Source organism: Hyperolius riggenbachi, chromosome 8 (assembly GCF_040937935.1).
Source record: "Hyperolius riggenbachi isolate aHypRig1 chromosome 8, aHypRig1.pri, whole genome shotgun sequence".
NCBI classification, from domain to species: Eukaryota; Metazoa; Chordata; class Amphibia; order Anura; family Hyperoliidae; genus Hyperolius; species Hyperolius riggenbachi.
This window is the reverse complement of record NC_090653.1, coordinates 233903881-233921996: the sequence shown is the minus strand read 5'-3', so window position 1 is coordinate 233921996 and position 18116 is coordinate 233903881. Positions and strand designations below refer to the sequence as shown.

Here is an 18116-nt window from a genome sequence, read left to right as displayed (position 1 = left end):
TCTAATGTGCTCTGGCATACTGCAGCATTTTCTAGTTGCACTGTCTCTGTAATAAATCTTATCTTCTTTCCTCTGTTGGCTTTGTTGGGCTTAGGCTGGAATGTGTGGAATGTGCAGCACTGCTTGTGATTGGCAGAAGTTTTACACACCCTCTCCAAGCTCTCCTCTCAGCCTATAACACTCTGGTTAGCAGCCATGTCTTTTGTTTGTAAACACTGCCTAAAACTGGCAATTACATGCCAGGATTGCAGCAGGGAGTGGCAGAAACAGCACAGAGGGGCCCAGGAGAACATAATGAATAGAATGGTATGCTTTTTAGTGTAAGAATTTTAGAGTACAAATTCTCTTTAAGGGCTGGTTCACAATCGGGCTCTTTTGAGAAGCGTTTCAGCACCTACAATCAGAAAAGGATTAAGATGAAATGGGGCACGAGGAATGTTAGCAGTTTTTGTCCATCACTGTTGATCACCTGGCATCCACCAGACCCCTAGATTCTCTCCAGGCCCTAGGCAGTTGCCTAGGGGTGCCTCGTGGATGATCTGGCTCTGCCTGTGATCTGGAAAGCACTGTGACAAATGTATCCCTATGGGACCATTCCCACAGCAGGAAACACCAGTGTGGTTTAAAGGCAGGCAAAACTGCATAAGCACCCTAGAGCCTTAAAGCGGAATGAAACCCAGCATTTCTTCTTTGCTCTAATAGATTATTTACAGCATATTATATACAACCAGCATTTTTTTTTTACAAGAACAGCATTCAAAGGGATAAACACAGGCCTTAAAGAGACACTGAAGCGAGACTAAATCTCGCTTCAGGTCTTATATATAGCAGGGGCACGTGTGCCCCTGCTAAAACGCCGCTATCCCGCGGCTTAACGGGGGTCCCTTCACCCCCAACCCACCCCCCGCAAAAGTTGGTCGGAAAATGGTCGCTCGTATTCTTCTTCCTGGAGGCAGGGCTAACGGCTGCAGCCCTGCCTCCAACCAGGAAGTTAGCCCTGCCCCAACCAGGAAGCGCTCCCCCGCTGCACGGAGGGGGTTTGGGGGGACAGGGACCCCCGTTAAGCCGCGCTATAGCGGCGTTTTAGCAGGGGCACGCATGCCCCTGCTAGCTATGAGGTCTGAAGCGAGATCTATTCTCGCTTCAGACTCTCTTTAAGGGGCCCATACACTGGTCGATTCTATAGAATCGAACAATCAGAAATCAATTCTTTCAAATCAGCCAATCGATCGATTTGCGATAGACTTTGATCGATTTGATCTATCTTACAGGATGGAAAATCTAGTTTGATCTGCTGCTGGCAGCAGATCGATGGCCCATAGAGTTCCATTGGATCTAATGGTACAATAATGCATTTAGATCGATTTTCAATAGATTTTCAATAGATTTCATTCTCAAATCTATTGGAAATCTGTTCCTAGTGTGTGGCACACATCAGATAGATTCCTGTCAGATTCCACTTGACAGGCATCTGACAGAAATCTAACTGATGGTCGAATCTGCTGCAAATCTATAAGTGTATGGCCACCTTTAGAAACTCCCCTGCAGGGAAAGCTGGACTATACAGAACTGGAGATAATGTTATCTTGTGTTTAATTGTATCAAGTGAGGAATGTAAACAAACCCTTCTTTGACACTGCAGGTTTTGCTGAAGACAGTGAGACAATCAGAAAGCATCAGAAAGCTTTTCTGCTTAAGCAGGCCATACACTGGCTCGATTCACGGCCGTTTCGACAGCAGATCCGATCCTGGGATCGGATCTGCTGCCAATCGCTTGCGCTAAACGCACCCGCCGATCCGATTCCCTCCCGAAATCGGATCGGACCGTCGATCGCGCCGTGCGGGAAATTACCCTCGATCGCCCGGCGGTAGGAGCGCGTCGCTTGCGGCGTACGATTCGGGCCCGATCCGAGCATGTATACATTACCTGAAGCTGGCTCCGGGGTCCTCTTCTCCTCGCTGCACCGCATTTCCGCATGTCCCAGTGTACGCTTATACTTCCTGTGTCACTCCGGTGACCAGGAAGTTGAAATAGAGGGCGCTCTATTTGAACTTCCTGGTCACGGAGTAACACAGGAAGCGCCGGGATGGAGCAAGAACAGCGGTGCGGTGCAGTGCGGAGAAGACGCCCGGGAGCCAGCCTCAGGTAATGTATACGGGGGGGGGACAGGCGGCAGGAGCAGCTGAACAGATTGTGATCGGTTTCAGGCTGAAATCGATTCACAATCTGTTTGCAGTAAAGGCAGCCATACGATCCCTATCTGATCAGATTCGATCAGATAGGGATCTGTCAGCTGGTCGATCTAATGGCACATCGACCAGTGTATGGCCACCTTTAAAGAGACTCTGAAGCAAATAAAATTTGCCTTTTTACCTTATATTTTGCTTCAGAAGTCTAAGCAGACGTAAATCGCCGCGCCCCTGGCGCAAAACAAGGGGTTTAGACCCCCCAAATCACTGGGCAAACATCCACGCCCATCTTGGTTTTGGATTGTGCTGCCCTGAGAGGCAGAGCTTTCAACTGCAGCTCTGCCTCTCCTGATGTCAATCACTGTGCGGATCTCCGCCTCTTTCCGCCCCTCTCAGTGAAGGAAGAGTGAGAGGGGCGGGGAGAGGTGGCGATCAGCGGCGATTGACATCAGTAGAGGCAGAGCTACCGCAGAAAGCTCTGCCTCTTTTAGGAAGTGCTGCCAGGATTGCCCCCCGGAGATTTGGGGGGTCTAAAGCCCTCGTTTTGCGACGGGGATGCAGCTGTTTACCTTTGCTGAAACTCCTGAAGCAAAATACAAGGTAAAATGGCACATTTTATTCGCTTCAGGCTCTCTTTAAGTTAAAAGATGAATAAAGCAGTTATGAATAAAATGCAAAGTCAGCTTTCAGAGCAAAAAAAGTGTACTTTGGGAACGTATCTATATATATAATAGAGTAAGTGCCTCAACCTTCAAGCAAGAAGAAGAAGTAGCTCCCTGCCCCCAGGGCCGGTCAAAGCAAGAAGAAGTAGCGCTCTGCCCCCAGGGGCGGTCCTAGACTTGCTGCTGAGCTGGTGGGGGTAGCGGGCAGGAAGGGGGTATTGGGCACAGCGTCAGAAAACCCCCTCCCTCTCCCTGGTCCCCCATCTGCACTCCCCCTCTAGCTTAAGTTCAGCAGCAGCCGCCGCTATTAGTAAGAGGCAGTGGGCGGGGATGACTCACCTCTTCCGCGTTCCAGCGTACGTTCCACTGTCGTCACTTCCTGCAATGCCGTCCACTTACAATACAGTGGGCGGCATTGCAGGAAGTGATGACAGTGGAACGCATGCTGGAACCTGGAAGAGGTGAGTCATCCCTGCCGGCTGCCTTTCACTAATAGCGGCGGCAGCTGCTGCTGAGCTTAAGCTGGAGGGGGAGTGCACATGGGGGACCCAGGTGAGGGAGGGGGGGTCCTGCTGAGCTTTAGCTGCAGGGGGAGCGCACATGGGGGACCCAGGTGAGGGAGGGGGGTTCTGCTGATCTTAAGCTGGAGGGGGAGCGCACATGGGGTACCCAGGTGAGGGAGGGGGGTCCTGCTGAGCTTAAGCTGGAGGGGGAGCGCACATGGGGGACCCAGGTGAGGAAGGTGGGTCCGACCCACCTCCCCGCCGCTGTGCCCAATACCTCCTTCCTGCCCGCTATCCCCTTATGCGGCATATGCTACGCCGCGGGTCGGCTAGTAATTTCTAAATGAATAATAATACTTATGCACAAAAGCAAATATGATAACCGTATGGCATATAAAAAGTAGGAAAACATGTTATTATTGAATATTATGTCAGGGTTTTATACCGCTTTAAGGTTGCAGAGCAGTGGAAATCCCAAGTCCCTGGGCTATTGCTAGAAACTGCTACTTAGTGACAAGAGCAAGCCTATCATTGGTCACATCCAAACAGTGAAAACTATGGAAAATTTAGCAAATTACAAATGTCTGCTATTGCAGTAGCATCCATACATATACAGTTGCTCGCTGTGCTCTGACCATAATAGTAAACATCAGATCCTGGCATTAGAGTTTGGTCCAAATGGCTTTTTTTCATGTTGTGGATCAAATCCGATTTTCCTTGTGGACTCATCACTTTAGTATCTCCAATCACTGTACAGCATACGGAACATGACTAAATCTGTTAGCAGTGAAATTACAGTGCCATGATTTCATATGTTCTTTATGGTGACTCTATAGTGACACTGTTCCTGTTTATGTCATGAGAACAATAAGATCTGTGTATCCTGGCACAGTGCTGGTAATTGGATACACTGAGTCCATTAGCTCCTGGTGCCTACCATACATTCTTTGAGCTATAATCAAGTTAGAGGCCAAAAATGTATAACATTATTAAAATTGGTTTAAACAGGAGAACAAGCAGTGGGCTTACCTCCTGGAAAAAAAAGACCACTGCTAAGGTCCGAATTTTTTGGACCTCAATAACAACACGTTTTGCTGGATACAGCCCACTTCATCGCGTCAAACTGATGTCACAGTGACCTGAAAGTGCTCATCGTTTCCACTGACTAAACTTACATCACTTGAAATGATTAGACTTTAAAATATACATTACACGGTCCTGGCTATTAGCTGGGCTGCTTTCATTATGTGACTTTAGTTCCGCTCTAACTTTTTAACTTTTTGTCCTTTTCCTACTTTGCGATGCACTCTCTATATCACAATCATTGTTCTGTCACGGTCTGCAAATGTCTAGTTCCTTATTTTCAGATGTATTGAGGGGCTGACTTCTATCCCTGAAGTAATATCAGCACTCACAGAGCCTTTTCATCTTCAATTCTCTTTCATGTTTAAATAACTGTTATTGTCTTTGTATTGCGTCTTGGATAAAGGCACACTTAACCCATTTCTCTGATCAGCTCTACCCTAGGGGAAGAGTGACGCTCTTGCTTTAAGAACACTCCATTAACCGTGCTGACACATGTCCACGCAGCCTGGTCATCAACTGTTGAAGTGGGCTGCTAGCACCTGTGGGTCTTCAAAGAACACATCGAGGATGATTAGTCGAGGCCAAAGCAAAAAAAAACCTGACAGTAGCAGGTGCCCAGAGCACCATTTAGAGCCTTTGTTTCCTTTAAAAGATGGAAACTGATTGGTTGCTCTGGTTTTGTTTGCACCTGCATTAATAAATCATCCTGAATTGCTGGAAAGTAATCTGCAGCTCCAAGAAGTGCGCATCTAAGCACAAACTTATGGCAGTAGTGGTACACATAGGGGTTGATGTGCTAACTTTCAGTAAAGATACAGTAACCTGTGCATAAATTGCCTCTGGTTACCACACCTAACTGGATGCTTGATTCCCTATTCAAATGTGAAATTTCCCTACCTTGTTAGCTGGTGCAGTTAACGCCCTACACTGCGTGTTATTTATCGGATGCAGTAATAAACCTATCAGCTCAGTTTGGCACAGTGAACATGTTCAGGTCTGAGGGAAGTGTTTGAAAAAAACTTGGTATGGGGGGGGACACCGACATTGTAGCAGTAACTCCCACCTTCAGGCACAGAGGTTGGTTACAAGCAGAAAGAGACCTTGTGTGCATACAGGTACCCCCAGCTCTATTTACAGTGGGATGCAAAAGTTTGGGCAACCTAGTTAATTGTCATGATTTTCCTGAATAAATCGTTGGTGGTTACGATAAAAAATGTCAGTTAAATATATCATACAGGAGACACACACAGTGATATTTGAGAAGAGAAATGAAGTTTATTGGGTTTACAGAAAGTGTGCAATAATTGTTTAAACAAAATTAGGCAGGTGCATAAATTTAGGCACCACAAAAAAGAAACTATATTAATATTTAGTAGATCCTCCTTTTGAAGAAATTACAGCCTCTAAACGCTTCCTGTAGGTTCCAATGAGAGTCTGGATTATGGTTGAAGGTATTTTGGACCATTCCTCTTTACAAAACATTTCTAGTTTATTCAGTTTTGATGGCTTCTGAGCAGGAACAGCTCTCTTTAACTCACACCATAGATTTTTAATTATATTCAGGTCTGGGGACTGAGATGGCCATTCCAAAACATTGTACTTGTTCCTCTGCATGAATGCCTTAGTGGATTTTGAGCAGTGTTTAGGGTCATTGTCTTGTTGAAAGATCCAGCCCCGGCGCAGCTTCAGCTTTGTCACTGATACCTGGACATTGGTCTCCAGAATCTGCTGATACTGAGTGGAATCCATGCGTCCCTCAACTTTGACAAGATTCCCAGTCCCAGCACTAGTTACACAGCCCCACAGCATGATGGAACCACCACCATATTTTACTGTAGGTAGCAGGTGTTTTTCTTGGAATGCTGTGTTCTTTTTCCTCCATGCATAATGTCCCTCGTTATGCCCAATTAACTCAATTTTAGTTTCATCAGTCCACAGCACCTTATTGCAAAATGAAGCTGGCTTATCCAAATGTGCTTTAGCATACCTCAAGCGACTCTGTTTGTGCTGTGGACTGAGAAAAGAATTCCTCTGCATCACTCTCGCATACAGCATATCATTGTGTAAAGTGTGACGAATGGTTGAATGATGCACAGTGACTCCATCTGCAGCAAGATGATGTTATAGGTCTTTGGTGCTGGTCTGTGGGTTGACTTGAACTGAGCCTGTGGTCTTCCATTTCCTCATTATGTTCCTAACTGTGGAACCAATCAGCTAAAATCTCTGAGACAGCTTTCTGTATCCTTCCCCTAAACCATGACGGTGAACAATCTTTGTCATCAGGTCATTTGAGAGTTGTTTTGGGACCAACATGTTGCTACTCTTCAGAGAAAATTAAAAGAGGAGAGAAACTTACAATTTACCCCCTTAAATATTTTTCTCATAATTGGATTCACCTGTGTATGTAGGTCAGGGGTCACTGAGCTTACAGGGCCAATTTGAGTTCCAATAATTAGTTCTAATGGTTTTGGAATCAATAAAATGACAACAGTGCCCAAATGTATGCACCTGCCTAATTTTATTTAAACAATTATTGTGCACTTTCTGTAAATTCAATAAAGTTCATTTCACTTCTCAAATATCAGTGTGTGTGTGTCCTATATGATATATTTAACTGACATTTTTTATTGTAACCACCAACAATTTGTACAGGAAAATCATAATGATTAACAAGGTTACCCAAACTTTCACATCCCACTGTACCCGCCTAATATGCCCGTCAGCAGTGGAGAGTTGCCAGAAAAACATCCCCCCAAAGCAGTTTGCCCACTGCCCATTGCTCTAATAATGAACCAATCAGAAAAGCACCCCAATCCCAGTCAATGAGCACAGAGGTCTTCTACCAGACCACTTACCCATTAGCCATACATGTAAAAAGCAGTAAAGCACACAACACTGAATATTGTACTTTTTTATTCCTTTTTGTATGTTAATGGAAATACCTGGAGTCTTTCTTTCAGCTCCATATCGTAACTGAAACTTTTTCTGGAGTCCCTCGAGGCTACACCATAAATTACGCCCCACGCATAACAGAGAAAATTACAGGCTGCTAAAGCACCTTTATAGACAAAGGTGGCAGCCCAGATGCATCTGAATACCCAGAGCTCCAGCATCTCACAGTGATGCTTAGAATGGTGGAGCGGCTGGCATGAGTCTATATGCCTAGGGATAAATGTTTATTGTCTATGTTTATTTAAAGGGAATCTGAAGAGAAAATAAACGTATGATATACAGTATGTATTGTATGTGTAGTACAGCTAAGAAATAGGCCATTAGTAGCACAGAAACCAGTCTCATATTGACTCCAATACAGGAAGAGTTAAGAAACTGCACTTAGCTATGCAAAAGTGTTTCTCTGAGGTCTTCAACCAGTTTAGTCGCCGGCTACAGTGCTGTTTTCTGAGGCACTTATTCATCGAAGAAACAGAGCCAGGCAGCTTCAGATAAGCTTTTTACTGCAGGGAAGTTTAAAGGATGATTAGCCCTACTTTGTTTCATAGTTTAAAATACATTGTGGTTTGTGAATTGCAAATATGATAGAACGATGCAATGCTCTGCAAAAAAAGCTGTATACCTGTTTTTTTTTCCACTTCAGTGTCACGTTAATATAACAGTAATATTTTATTGTTTTTTCCTGAAAAACAAAATCAGTGGCTAAAAGCAGGATGCAGAAACTTGGGCAGGAAGTGAAGGGAAAATGCAGGGCAGTGCTGAACTAGACAGCACTATCCCTACTGGGGAAGGAGGCGTTTTAGGTTTTTTGATAATATTTTAGTTATTTTATTAGATGACCCTTAGGCCCGGTTCACATTAGCGTTCCCTGTCCGGATTTTCCTGATCTGATCCGGACCTTATACTGTACAAACAGAACGTACGTTCCGCATAGCAATGCAAAGTCTATGCGGACGTTCACACGTGTCCGTTCCGTACAGTACGGAGCCGGACCGGATCCGGACTCCGGACACTTTTCCAACATGCGCTATTTTTTGGGTCCGGGTCTCCGGCCCACGCACCCAGACCGGAGCTGGACCTGAGCCTGACAGCACCATCCGGAACACAGAAACCAATGGGAAACGGAAGGCACAGAACACACTGCCTACAAAAACCTGACGTTCTACCCAACTTCCTATGCGTATCCAAGCGGCCATTTCAGATGGGGACACATGGGCCAAGCATGTCTGGAGTGGAGCAGCGGTGACAGACGTGCTGGAGCTGTTTGGCAGAATGTCGGAGGTGGAGGTGACGCCTACAGCGGAGGAACCTGATTCTACAGGTGCACCAGGTGCACCTTCTGCTGATCCCAACATTTTTTTATTTAAATTTCACTATTTTTTGCCCACGGATCCGGATGGCAGCCTGATGCATGCCTGATACAAACGGACCGGATCCGGATCGGATCCGGATCAGAACCGTACGGTTCTGATCAGGATCAGGTCCTGATCCGATCAGGATCCGATCAGGATCCGATCAGGATCCGGTCCGTTTACTTGCCAAAACGCAAGTGTGAACGGGGCCTTAAATATTCCACAAGTGCACTACCACTGGAACATTTTGTCACTGGTACAGTATTCTTGTTTTACCAGGAATTTACGTCAAAGTGTCCAACCTGACTCTTTTTAATACTGTTTTAATATTTTTGTAGGCTGTAATTGCAAACGTTCCACTGGTAAGTGTGAATATTTTAAATTCCTCATATCCATTTTTAAGCTGCCAGAATGCCCTACTGGGATTGTATTGTTGTCATACAATTATGCAGCTCAATGGCGGCTGCTATTCGACCATCAGGCCTGTACCAAAACAACGCACCTGAGGTGTATAAATGCAGGCCTACAATAGAAACCCTGTTATTTCTTATTGCTGTAACAGTACACACCCTGTTGTGCCTCATTCCACATTTATGAGGTGGGCAGGGGAGAATGAGAAGCCTGATTGGCTGAGGGCTTCCATGCTGTGATCGAACCATTGTTCAGAAATAAACATTTAGAAAAAGGAAAAAGAAAAAAAAAACTACAGCCAAAGCTCTGTTCTTTCTCTGGGAACGACTGATCAATAAGCGCCTGTGTGAACATAGTACACACTGGGGCAGATTTAGCAAAACTGTAGGAAATTGGGATAGCCTTGTTGTTGTAACCAATCAGACGTCATGTTTCCTTCTTTGGGAAAAATAAACAAGGATCCTTATTGGTTGTAATGGCAGAAAAAGATGCTTATTAATTGTGCAGCTTATGAAACTTTCCCAGTACAAAATGACAGGAAAAATCATTAAAGGTGGACTCCAGAATGAGCTAAGTAAAGTGACCATTTTGGTTATTTCAATCAAACTTTGAATAAAGCTGTGCCCTGGCTCATAACATGTCTTGAAATCAGGGGTGTAAATACAGGGGAGAAGCCATTGCAACTGTGTGTGTGTGTGTGTGGGGGGGGGGGGGGGGGGGGGAGGGGGCAAAGGTAAGCGTGTGTTTGTGTGTGTGTGTGTGGGGGGGGGGGGGGCTCAACTACTAACTTACCATCCCTCCAATACTCCAGATCAGATGACCCTTGTAAGATGCCCCCCCCCCCAGGCTGTGAGGGTCACCAAGGGGAGGCTTGAAAGGGGTTGTTAGCATTTAGGGGGCACCATTAAAGTTTTGTTGAAGGGCCTCATGATTTTTAGTTATGCACCTGGTTGAATGATTGCAGAAAACAACATTTTAGCTACTGAAGATGCTCCATATCACATAATAGGATTAAAGGGTACCTGAACTGAGCAAAAATATGTGAGATGCCATACCAGTTTTTTTTTTTTTTTTGTGTCCTCATAGATTTCATGGCTTTGTCAGCTTTTCCTCAGCATTGGTGCTACGTCTTCCATTCAAATTGGACAGAGCGATCACCATGCAGGGATGAATGTGGGCGTGGGGGATGGAGGTGTGCAAAGCTGCAAGATGGAGGGTCAGTAAAGCTGACTGAGGGGCCTCAGAGTTTATAGGAGCACTGACGAAGACTCCGGTATGGCCATGCCAGATTTCAGGCAAGGCCACAAAGGCCATGGCCTAGGGCACCAGGATAGCAAGGGGCGGGCTGTGGGCAGCAGCAGTTAGCCTGCCGAACATTTGTCCTGCTACACAGAGTTTGCACATAGCGGTGGGCAGCTGCCAACAGCTGGATCCGGCACTTGGTGGATGGAGGGGCAGTGAACGGGCACTTACAGTGATCTCTGAGCTGCCTGTAACTCACCAAATGTGCTACTCACCAAGGAGCTTACAATCTAATCCCTGCCATCACTTTACTAACTGTCCTCAGAGGAGCTTATAATGTAACCTTTGCCATCACATCACCCTACTTTTAGCGGTGCTTTTAGACCCTAAAAGCAGAAAAAAAAAAAACTTCTAGATAGATATGTTGCAGCTCTGCATATAATTTTATAACTTACCTGCCCTGCAATTCTCCCTCCATCCACCGGGTGGTGCTCTACCCCTTTAGTGAGATTGCTGGTTGTCAACATGTTACAAACCGCGATCTCACCAGAGGAATTGAGAGCCTCTGAGGACCATAAGAAGAATGGCCGCCAGAATCTGGATACCGGGGGACGTCGGTGGGTTACAAATTCCTGCTGCACGCTGGCTTTGCATATACCTCCTGGTAGCTACCCTGAGTCAGGCTCGAGGTTATCGCACTGAGCTGTGGATTTCCAGCCCAAGCTTGACTCGAGGGTTACCACTAAGGAGGTTAAAATACTCTCGTACTTTCATGAGTCCTCGGGCTTCTAGTCCAAGCTACATGACTCCCTCTGATGACACCTACCCTTCGTAATAAGTTGATGCGGGAGCAGAGGCTCAAAGGTGATGGCTATCAGACTCCAGGGAAGACCTGTTTAGGTTGCCTTGGGATGAGTCTGCCGCTAATGCCTAGGCACCACGACAGGAAGTGAAATAAGAATACATTGGCCACCAGACACTAATAGCTCCCTAATATAAATCATTAACCCAGATTACCTACTTGTGCCACAAAATATTCAAAATGATTACCGTATATTCCAGCTTATAAGACGACTGGGTGTATAAGACGACCCCCCAACTTTTCCAGTTAAAATATAGAGTTTGAAATATACTCGCCGTATAAGACTACCCCTCTTCCAACGCACACCAAATAAAAATTAAAGAAACATCATATACTGGTGCTATGTATGAACAGATACTGGTGCTGTACTGTATGTGGTACCTAGTATATAACAGTATATAGGCGATTGACTGGTTGGGTCGGTCAACTCTCCCTAAGCGGATTGGTCAGCTCTGCTTGTCTAAAGGCTCGTACACACGTCGGATTTTTAGAAACGCTTGGCAGATTGGTCAAATCCAGTCTTATCAGCTGAACGATGGACCGTACACACGCCTGATTTGACGTCCAAATGACCGGACATTCAAACGTAAAACGACTGGTCGTTTTGAAAAATCCGACATGTCTCGGGCTATGCCGCGCAGGAGGATTTCTCACACCCTGCTGGGCCAATTTGCATAATTTTTTTTGTACACGCAGTTAGCACTTTGCTAGCTGCGTGTACTGCCCGATTGCCGCCGCCCTGCGCCGATTCGCCGCCGCTCGCCGCGCTGTGCCGCCCCCCCCCCCCCCCCCAGACCCCATGAGCTGCCTGGCCAATCAGTGCCAGGCAGCACTGAGGGGTGGATCGGGACTCCCTTTGGCGTCAAGACTTCGATGACATCGGTGACGTCATCCCGCCTGTCTCCATGGTGACAGGGGAAGCCATAATGGAATTCCCGTTCAGAACGGGATTTCTGGATGGGCATGATCGCCGGAGGCAATCGAAGAGGATGGGAGGATGCCGCTGCACAGCGGCTGTCATGTAGCTAGCGCTAGGTTAGCTACATGATTTAAAAAAAAAAAAAAAAAAATAGTGCTGCGCTGCTCCCTGGCGGTTTTAATTGACCGCCAGGGAGGTTAAGTGTTTATCAGAGAGGTATGGAAGAATAGATTGCACTGTGTCCATAAAACACGCCTCTTTCACCCGTCTGGCCCACCCTTGTATCCTATGTACCTCCTTCGCTGCCTCTCAGATCACGCATAAGTGCGCTTGTGCCGCTTCACTACAGTCCTCAGCAGCGAGATCTGATAGGCGGTAACAGGACAGGGCTTATCACCTGGCATCAATGACACTCGGCGTATAAGACGATCCCTGACTTTTCAGAAGATTTTAAAGGGTTAAAAAGTAGTCTTATACACCAGAATATACAGTATATCAGAATACAAATTGAAACACCGTCACCGCTAACTTAGTACCACTCAATACAGTACAAACTACGTGGCTGTCGATGGTGTGCTGCTTATCGTTGTGGCCCTCAAGCACTCAACCGAGAGGAGAATTGTCATTTCCTGTTCAGATATGATCAATAGATCTATTGAGTGCACCCTCATTTCAAATACATTTAAGTCAACATTTCTATCAAACCAAATGTGAATGTCAAATCTATTAAAAACTTCTAATTGTGTATGCCTACCTTAACAAGGACACAGACAACAATAATTACCAGACAAAAGTTCCTTTTTCTCTAACCCTGCTTTTCACTAGTAATTTTACAGCCGCATGTATTGTGAGGAGAATTCCATGTACTTCCTGTGCTGATGCCTAGGCATACCTCATGTGACCAGCACTGGAATCCCTAAATTACATATACAAAGGAGTAGGTTTCATGGTGTAACATTATGAAATGCTTACCCTGGGGCTAATTTGGTTAACTATATAGGGCACCTTTACTGGATAAATGTACTAATGTATAAAACTGGAGTCATTTGTCTGAAACCTCTTTACCCCATTTCATTTAATTCATCGGATATGGAATCTAGTTTCAAACTCTATACTGACAGATAAAAAAATGATAGTGCTTAAGCGGGAGAAGTTGGAAGGATGCCCAATAGGCTAGGTTAAAGTCAATCAGAGCAGGGCCTTTATATCACACGCCATAGACTGCAACAGTTCCACTCCACTAAGGGGCACCTGGCTTGTGCCCTGGTTATAGCTGCTGCCCTTGATGCAGTGTTTGAGCCTTTGACCAGTATGAAAAACAATGAGGCGTGTTGGGCAAGGCTCCCTAATGATCCTGGTCGCCCATAGAGCGAGCCTTAAGTGGCTGCAGCTCTGGTGCTTTAAGTCCGTCAGGAGAAAAGCGTGATATAGTTGTTCTGTTTCTTGTGTTCTCTTGTCTTACCTGGCTAGACCTCCTGGTCTACCTCCTAGATTCTTTTGGGTAAACAGGTGGTAATGTCACTGTAGTTTACAGGTGCTCTATTGTATAATGGGGGATTGGGAGGGTAGAATCTAGCCTTCAGTGGTCACATCTATATATCTGGACATCAAGTATTTTGATGCACATTGGAGACAGGCCAAACAAGCATAGCCATCTGGTTGATACAGACATCCTCTCACCGATCAGTTTTGTAGACTCCAAGGATGAATTACTAGACAGCAAAGTAAACATGGTTGTCAAAATAATTTATAATATAAAAAAATACCATGGCCAAGTGCACCTCACAAACCTAACAAATTGGAACCACACAACAGACCAGTTCAGTAGTTACATAGGCAGGCAGACCCTTTACCAAAAGGGAATACGTTGCCATCCCAACCCTTTCTTCATCTAACATGTAAGAAATCAATGTTCCCGGAATGGTTCTGAGATGCACCTTCCAGAAGGAGACGCTCTAGGCACGCTTACTTTGCCTATGCCTACAAACAGCGTACATCGTCATGTGTTGCACTTGGTAGGACTCTCTGCACCTATTTCAGCTGGGTTGAACCGTTTTTTCTATAGGATGCCGATTTATTTTGAAAATGTATTATTCTCGGTACTGTGTGCCATCCGTACTGAGAGGCGATGATGATCTTATGTCATTGGACTACAAGAGGGGTGCACATTACCTTTGTTTTGAATATTCTCCACTGCCCCATCCTGCTGCTTTCCTATAACAAAAAGAGGGATGACAAACACAAGACATGAAAACAGACAAGACACACCGCGCACAGAAACAACACAAGACATACATACACTATGGTGGACTAGTGGGGCCATGCTAAACAACAGCCAAAGCGACACCAAACATGGAGAAGTGGTGGGGCTGATGGGAAGGAGGTGGGACGTGGGCACTTTCCAGCATGAGGACTGGGAAGAGGAAAGAAAAAAGAAACGACACTTGGAAGTTTTCCACCTACTTGTAACTTTTTATATCGTCTTATGCTGTTTCTTGTAAAGGGTTCAAGTTGTTCTCTAAAAGTTGTTTCTAAGAAGTACTTAAAGGAAACTTGTAGTGTGAAAGATATGGAAGTTGCCATCTTTTATTTACTTTTTAAATCTACTACTTGGTTGCAGGGCCAGATTTACAACTCCGAGGCTCATAGGCACAGGCCCTCTGTTGCCCTAAACTGTGCCCCTGAACACAGGCCATACCCCAAATAAAAATATTCTGAACTCTAATTCCATCCTTATGCCACTAACTGTCCTTAGAATATTACACTCCAATCACTGTCTCATATCATCCTTAGTGACATGAGACAAGGATTAGGGTGTAAGTGCCTGAGGTGAGTGATCTGAGGAGGAGGGCTGCCTCTCCCACATAAGGTGCCTGTAGGCATGTGCCTACACGGCCTTATGGAAAATCTGTCCCTGCTTGCCTAACTGTTGAGCTGATCATCTGCTGTTACCGCTTCCTGAGTCTCTGACCCAAAAGATGTATACAGATGAGGTCTTCTGACTCCACCAGCAGGCCTGTCCCAGGTGTGAGTTCAACAAGACTTAAGCCAAAAGATCAGCCCCGACAGCCCACATGTTGCCGACACTAAAAAAGGGAAGAATGACGGTGACAGCAGCCACCATATACATCTCATTACAGACTTCTTTAATCAGGAGTCTTCTTCTCTGTATGGTTTTGGTGTCTGGACAGCTAAGCTAGTAACTAATATTAACCAGTCATAACATAGCAAGATCATTGTGGTTAATTGTATTAAGATATATCACAACGTTTATTTCACTGTCATTTCTTGGTTGCTAAAATCTGCAGCAATCCTCTACTGTAGTACTATCAGTTGGCACTCTTCAACCTTCTGTGGTGGAAACACTGGCAATAGATTCTTCTAGCTTATTTCTGGGCAAAGTTTGCCTATAACAGAACAGTTACAGCAACAACTCTACAGATACTTACAAATTGCTTGAAGCAGACATTTGAAGCTGCTGCAAACCATGGGCTTAAAGCCTTAGTTCAGTCTTCCATCGTTTTAATGCATATCAGAGTAAATATGCATTCATTATTATTGCACAAAGATGTGTGCATTGCAAGTCTGTACTTTTTGCAATAAATATACTGAAGGTACTTAAATGATTGCATCCTGTTGCTCCTTTAAAAGGAGGTGCCTCTATAGCAAAAGCAGATCATCTGATCCTGCTCACCACCTCCCACTGCTGAAACAGATACATTTTTTGTGACGTGAACTGCATCTCATCAGTCTCATCATATCCCTGCCCATTTATCTCCCTGCTATTAAAGCATGTAATCCTAACAATCTCTCCAATGTGTTTTAAAAAGCCTTGTGTCCCTCTGCCCTGCCTGCAGTATGAAACCATATCTAATTGCTGTCTTTTTTTAACCAAGTTATAAAAACATCGAGTAGGGTGTGGAAGGTGTTTCTTCTTTGTACAGTGAGCAGGGACAGGGAGTTCTGTTGATTTGTAGATGCAGTGCTGGACACAAAGAGCTAATCTCTCAGCATAGGGAGGAGGTAGATTTTGAGTACACAGAGATAAATTAGTTGTTGCCCCTCCCTAGCTCCTCCTCAACTACCTTGTGACGTGGGTGATGATTGGGTTGTTATCCCCTGCCCTTGAAGGCATTCTTTGTTGAAAAAAAAGTAGCATGCAAGTTTCCATGACAACAGTGGCCTCCACATAATTATTGTGCTGGATTAAACGCTATTGTAGCTGTCTTAGCTGGGTGCCTTGAAACTGACCATACTGCTTGGCTAAACTAGTGAAGGGGTGGATTGTAGGCTCCATAAATACTTTTATTAGTTTTGCGGGCAGCAATGACACAATAATAGATTATATACAGAAATGATGTTTCCATGGTGCCCCCTCCTGCAGGCATCACTCCAGGCCCCTGTCTGATTTGTCTATGGCTAAAAACAGCCCTGGTGTGTGTTGTTTTGTGACCTGCACACCCATATTTCATTTTTAATCTCTTTGTCATAGATGTGTGTGTATGTAAATATATACTGCATATATACCAATACATATACTGTGTATATATATATATATATATATATATATATATATATATATATATTATATATACAGACATATGTTACATAAGTAGATTTTGCAGCGTATGGTAGCCCTGGTAATGATTTCCTTCGCTCTCCCCTCTTATAGGCGGTAATCAGAGAATCAGAAAATTGCACTGTCACATCAGAATGGAATAACACTCAGCCTTGTAACAGACGGAAGTCACAATTTATCTGTCAGCTCCTTAGAAATAAACTGAGGCAGAAGCCATTTACTTGTGATTTTCCAGGACCTGCCATCTGAAAATGCATGTGCTCGGCTGAGCGGCATAGAGGAGGCACTGCCCAAAAAGGCCGTCGAAATGTATTAACGCCTTCACCTGCCAAGATCTCTTTAATTCTGTCTGGCTCATTCCCCGCACCTCTGACATGCTGCATAGTAAGGATATAGCACCAGTATTTATAATCTGTAGCTCTGTACCTTTCCGGGCCTCCTCCCCATCTCCAGTGAGTATCAGCCCTCAGGTGCGCTTCTGCTGTAAGCTGCTTGAGGGACCTATATGGTGAAAACTTTAAAGGACACCTGAAGTGTGCAGTATATGAACACTGCCATATTTATTTTGTATCCTTTTAAACAATAAAAGTTGCCTGGCAGCCCTGCTGATCTTCCTGGCTGTAGTAGTGTCTGAATCACACACCTGAAACAAGCATGCAGAGTCTATAAAAGTATTAAAGTGGCCACTAATTTGCGATCGTTTACGAAGGATTCTTCGATCGGAAATTATTGTTTGGGACTTAATGGACACACATCTCCTAACCAATCCGATCAGATAAATGAAATTCATCCGATTTAGACCAATCAGAGAATGTAGTGAGTCACGATCACACGACTCAGAAAAACTTGGTAGTATCTGAGTCTGGTGATTGGTCTTGAATAACCTCAGTAATCCGATTTCAGTGGGAAAAATTCTGCATTCTGATTGGTCCAATGCTTAAGAGTACTGTGATTGGCTTAAAATTCCCAAGTAATGGGGCATTTTGACGGATTTCCGTTTTCCGAAAGGCAATTTCCAATTACCGCTGTGGAAAGTAGATTTCCAATCGGAAACCAGCATTCCGCTGGAAATTTCTGACCATCTCTGGTGACTAACTCTAACCTTATCCCTACCCTAGCACTAACCAGTGACCAACTCTGCCAAACTGTAAGCTTAGCCCTTACATCTCACTAACCAACTGTGTGTCTATGCACCCTAAGAAGAAAACACTTAGACAGGGGGAGCCTAAATGGTGCAGTAGTATGCCATAAAGTGTATATAAAAATGAAAATTAGGCGAAATGAATACTCACAAAGAGAGGTTGCATAGGAAGCAACCAACCACTGGAAGCAAGTGGATATGCACATACCCGACCCAA

The 18116-nt window shown here is 44.8% G+C and overlaps 1 protein-coding gene across 14 annotated transcripts in view; it reads right to left on the bottom strand.

The window, feature by feature from the left end:
- The window catches only part of ATP2B3 (ATPase plasma membrane Ca2+ transporting 3), a 495057-nt gene that overhangs the window by 133155 nt on the left and 343786 nt on the right, over positions 1-18116 (bottom strand). For 11 of the 14 annotated variants that reach the window (XM_068248338.1, XM_068248335.1, XM_068248346.1 and 8 more), the window contains one exon: positions 14352-14393. The exons of the other annotated variants lie outside the window; for them this stretch is intronic. In XM_068248338.1, coding sequence (XP_068104439.1) covers positions 14352-14393 — 42 coding nt within the window. The remainder of the gene's footprint in view (positions 1-14351; positions 14394-18116) is intronic. 14 annotated transcript variants of the gene reach the window in all.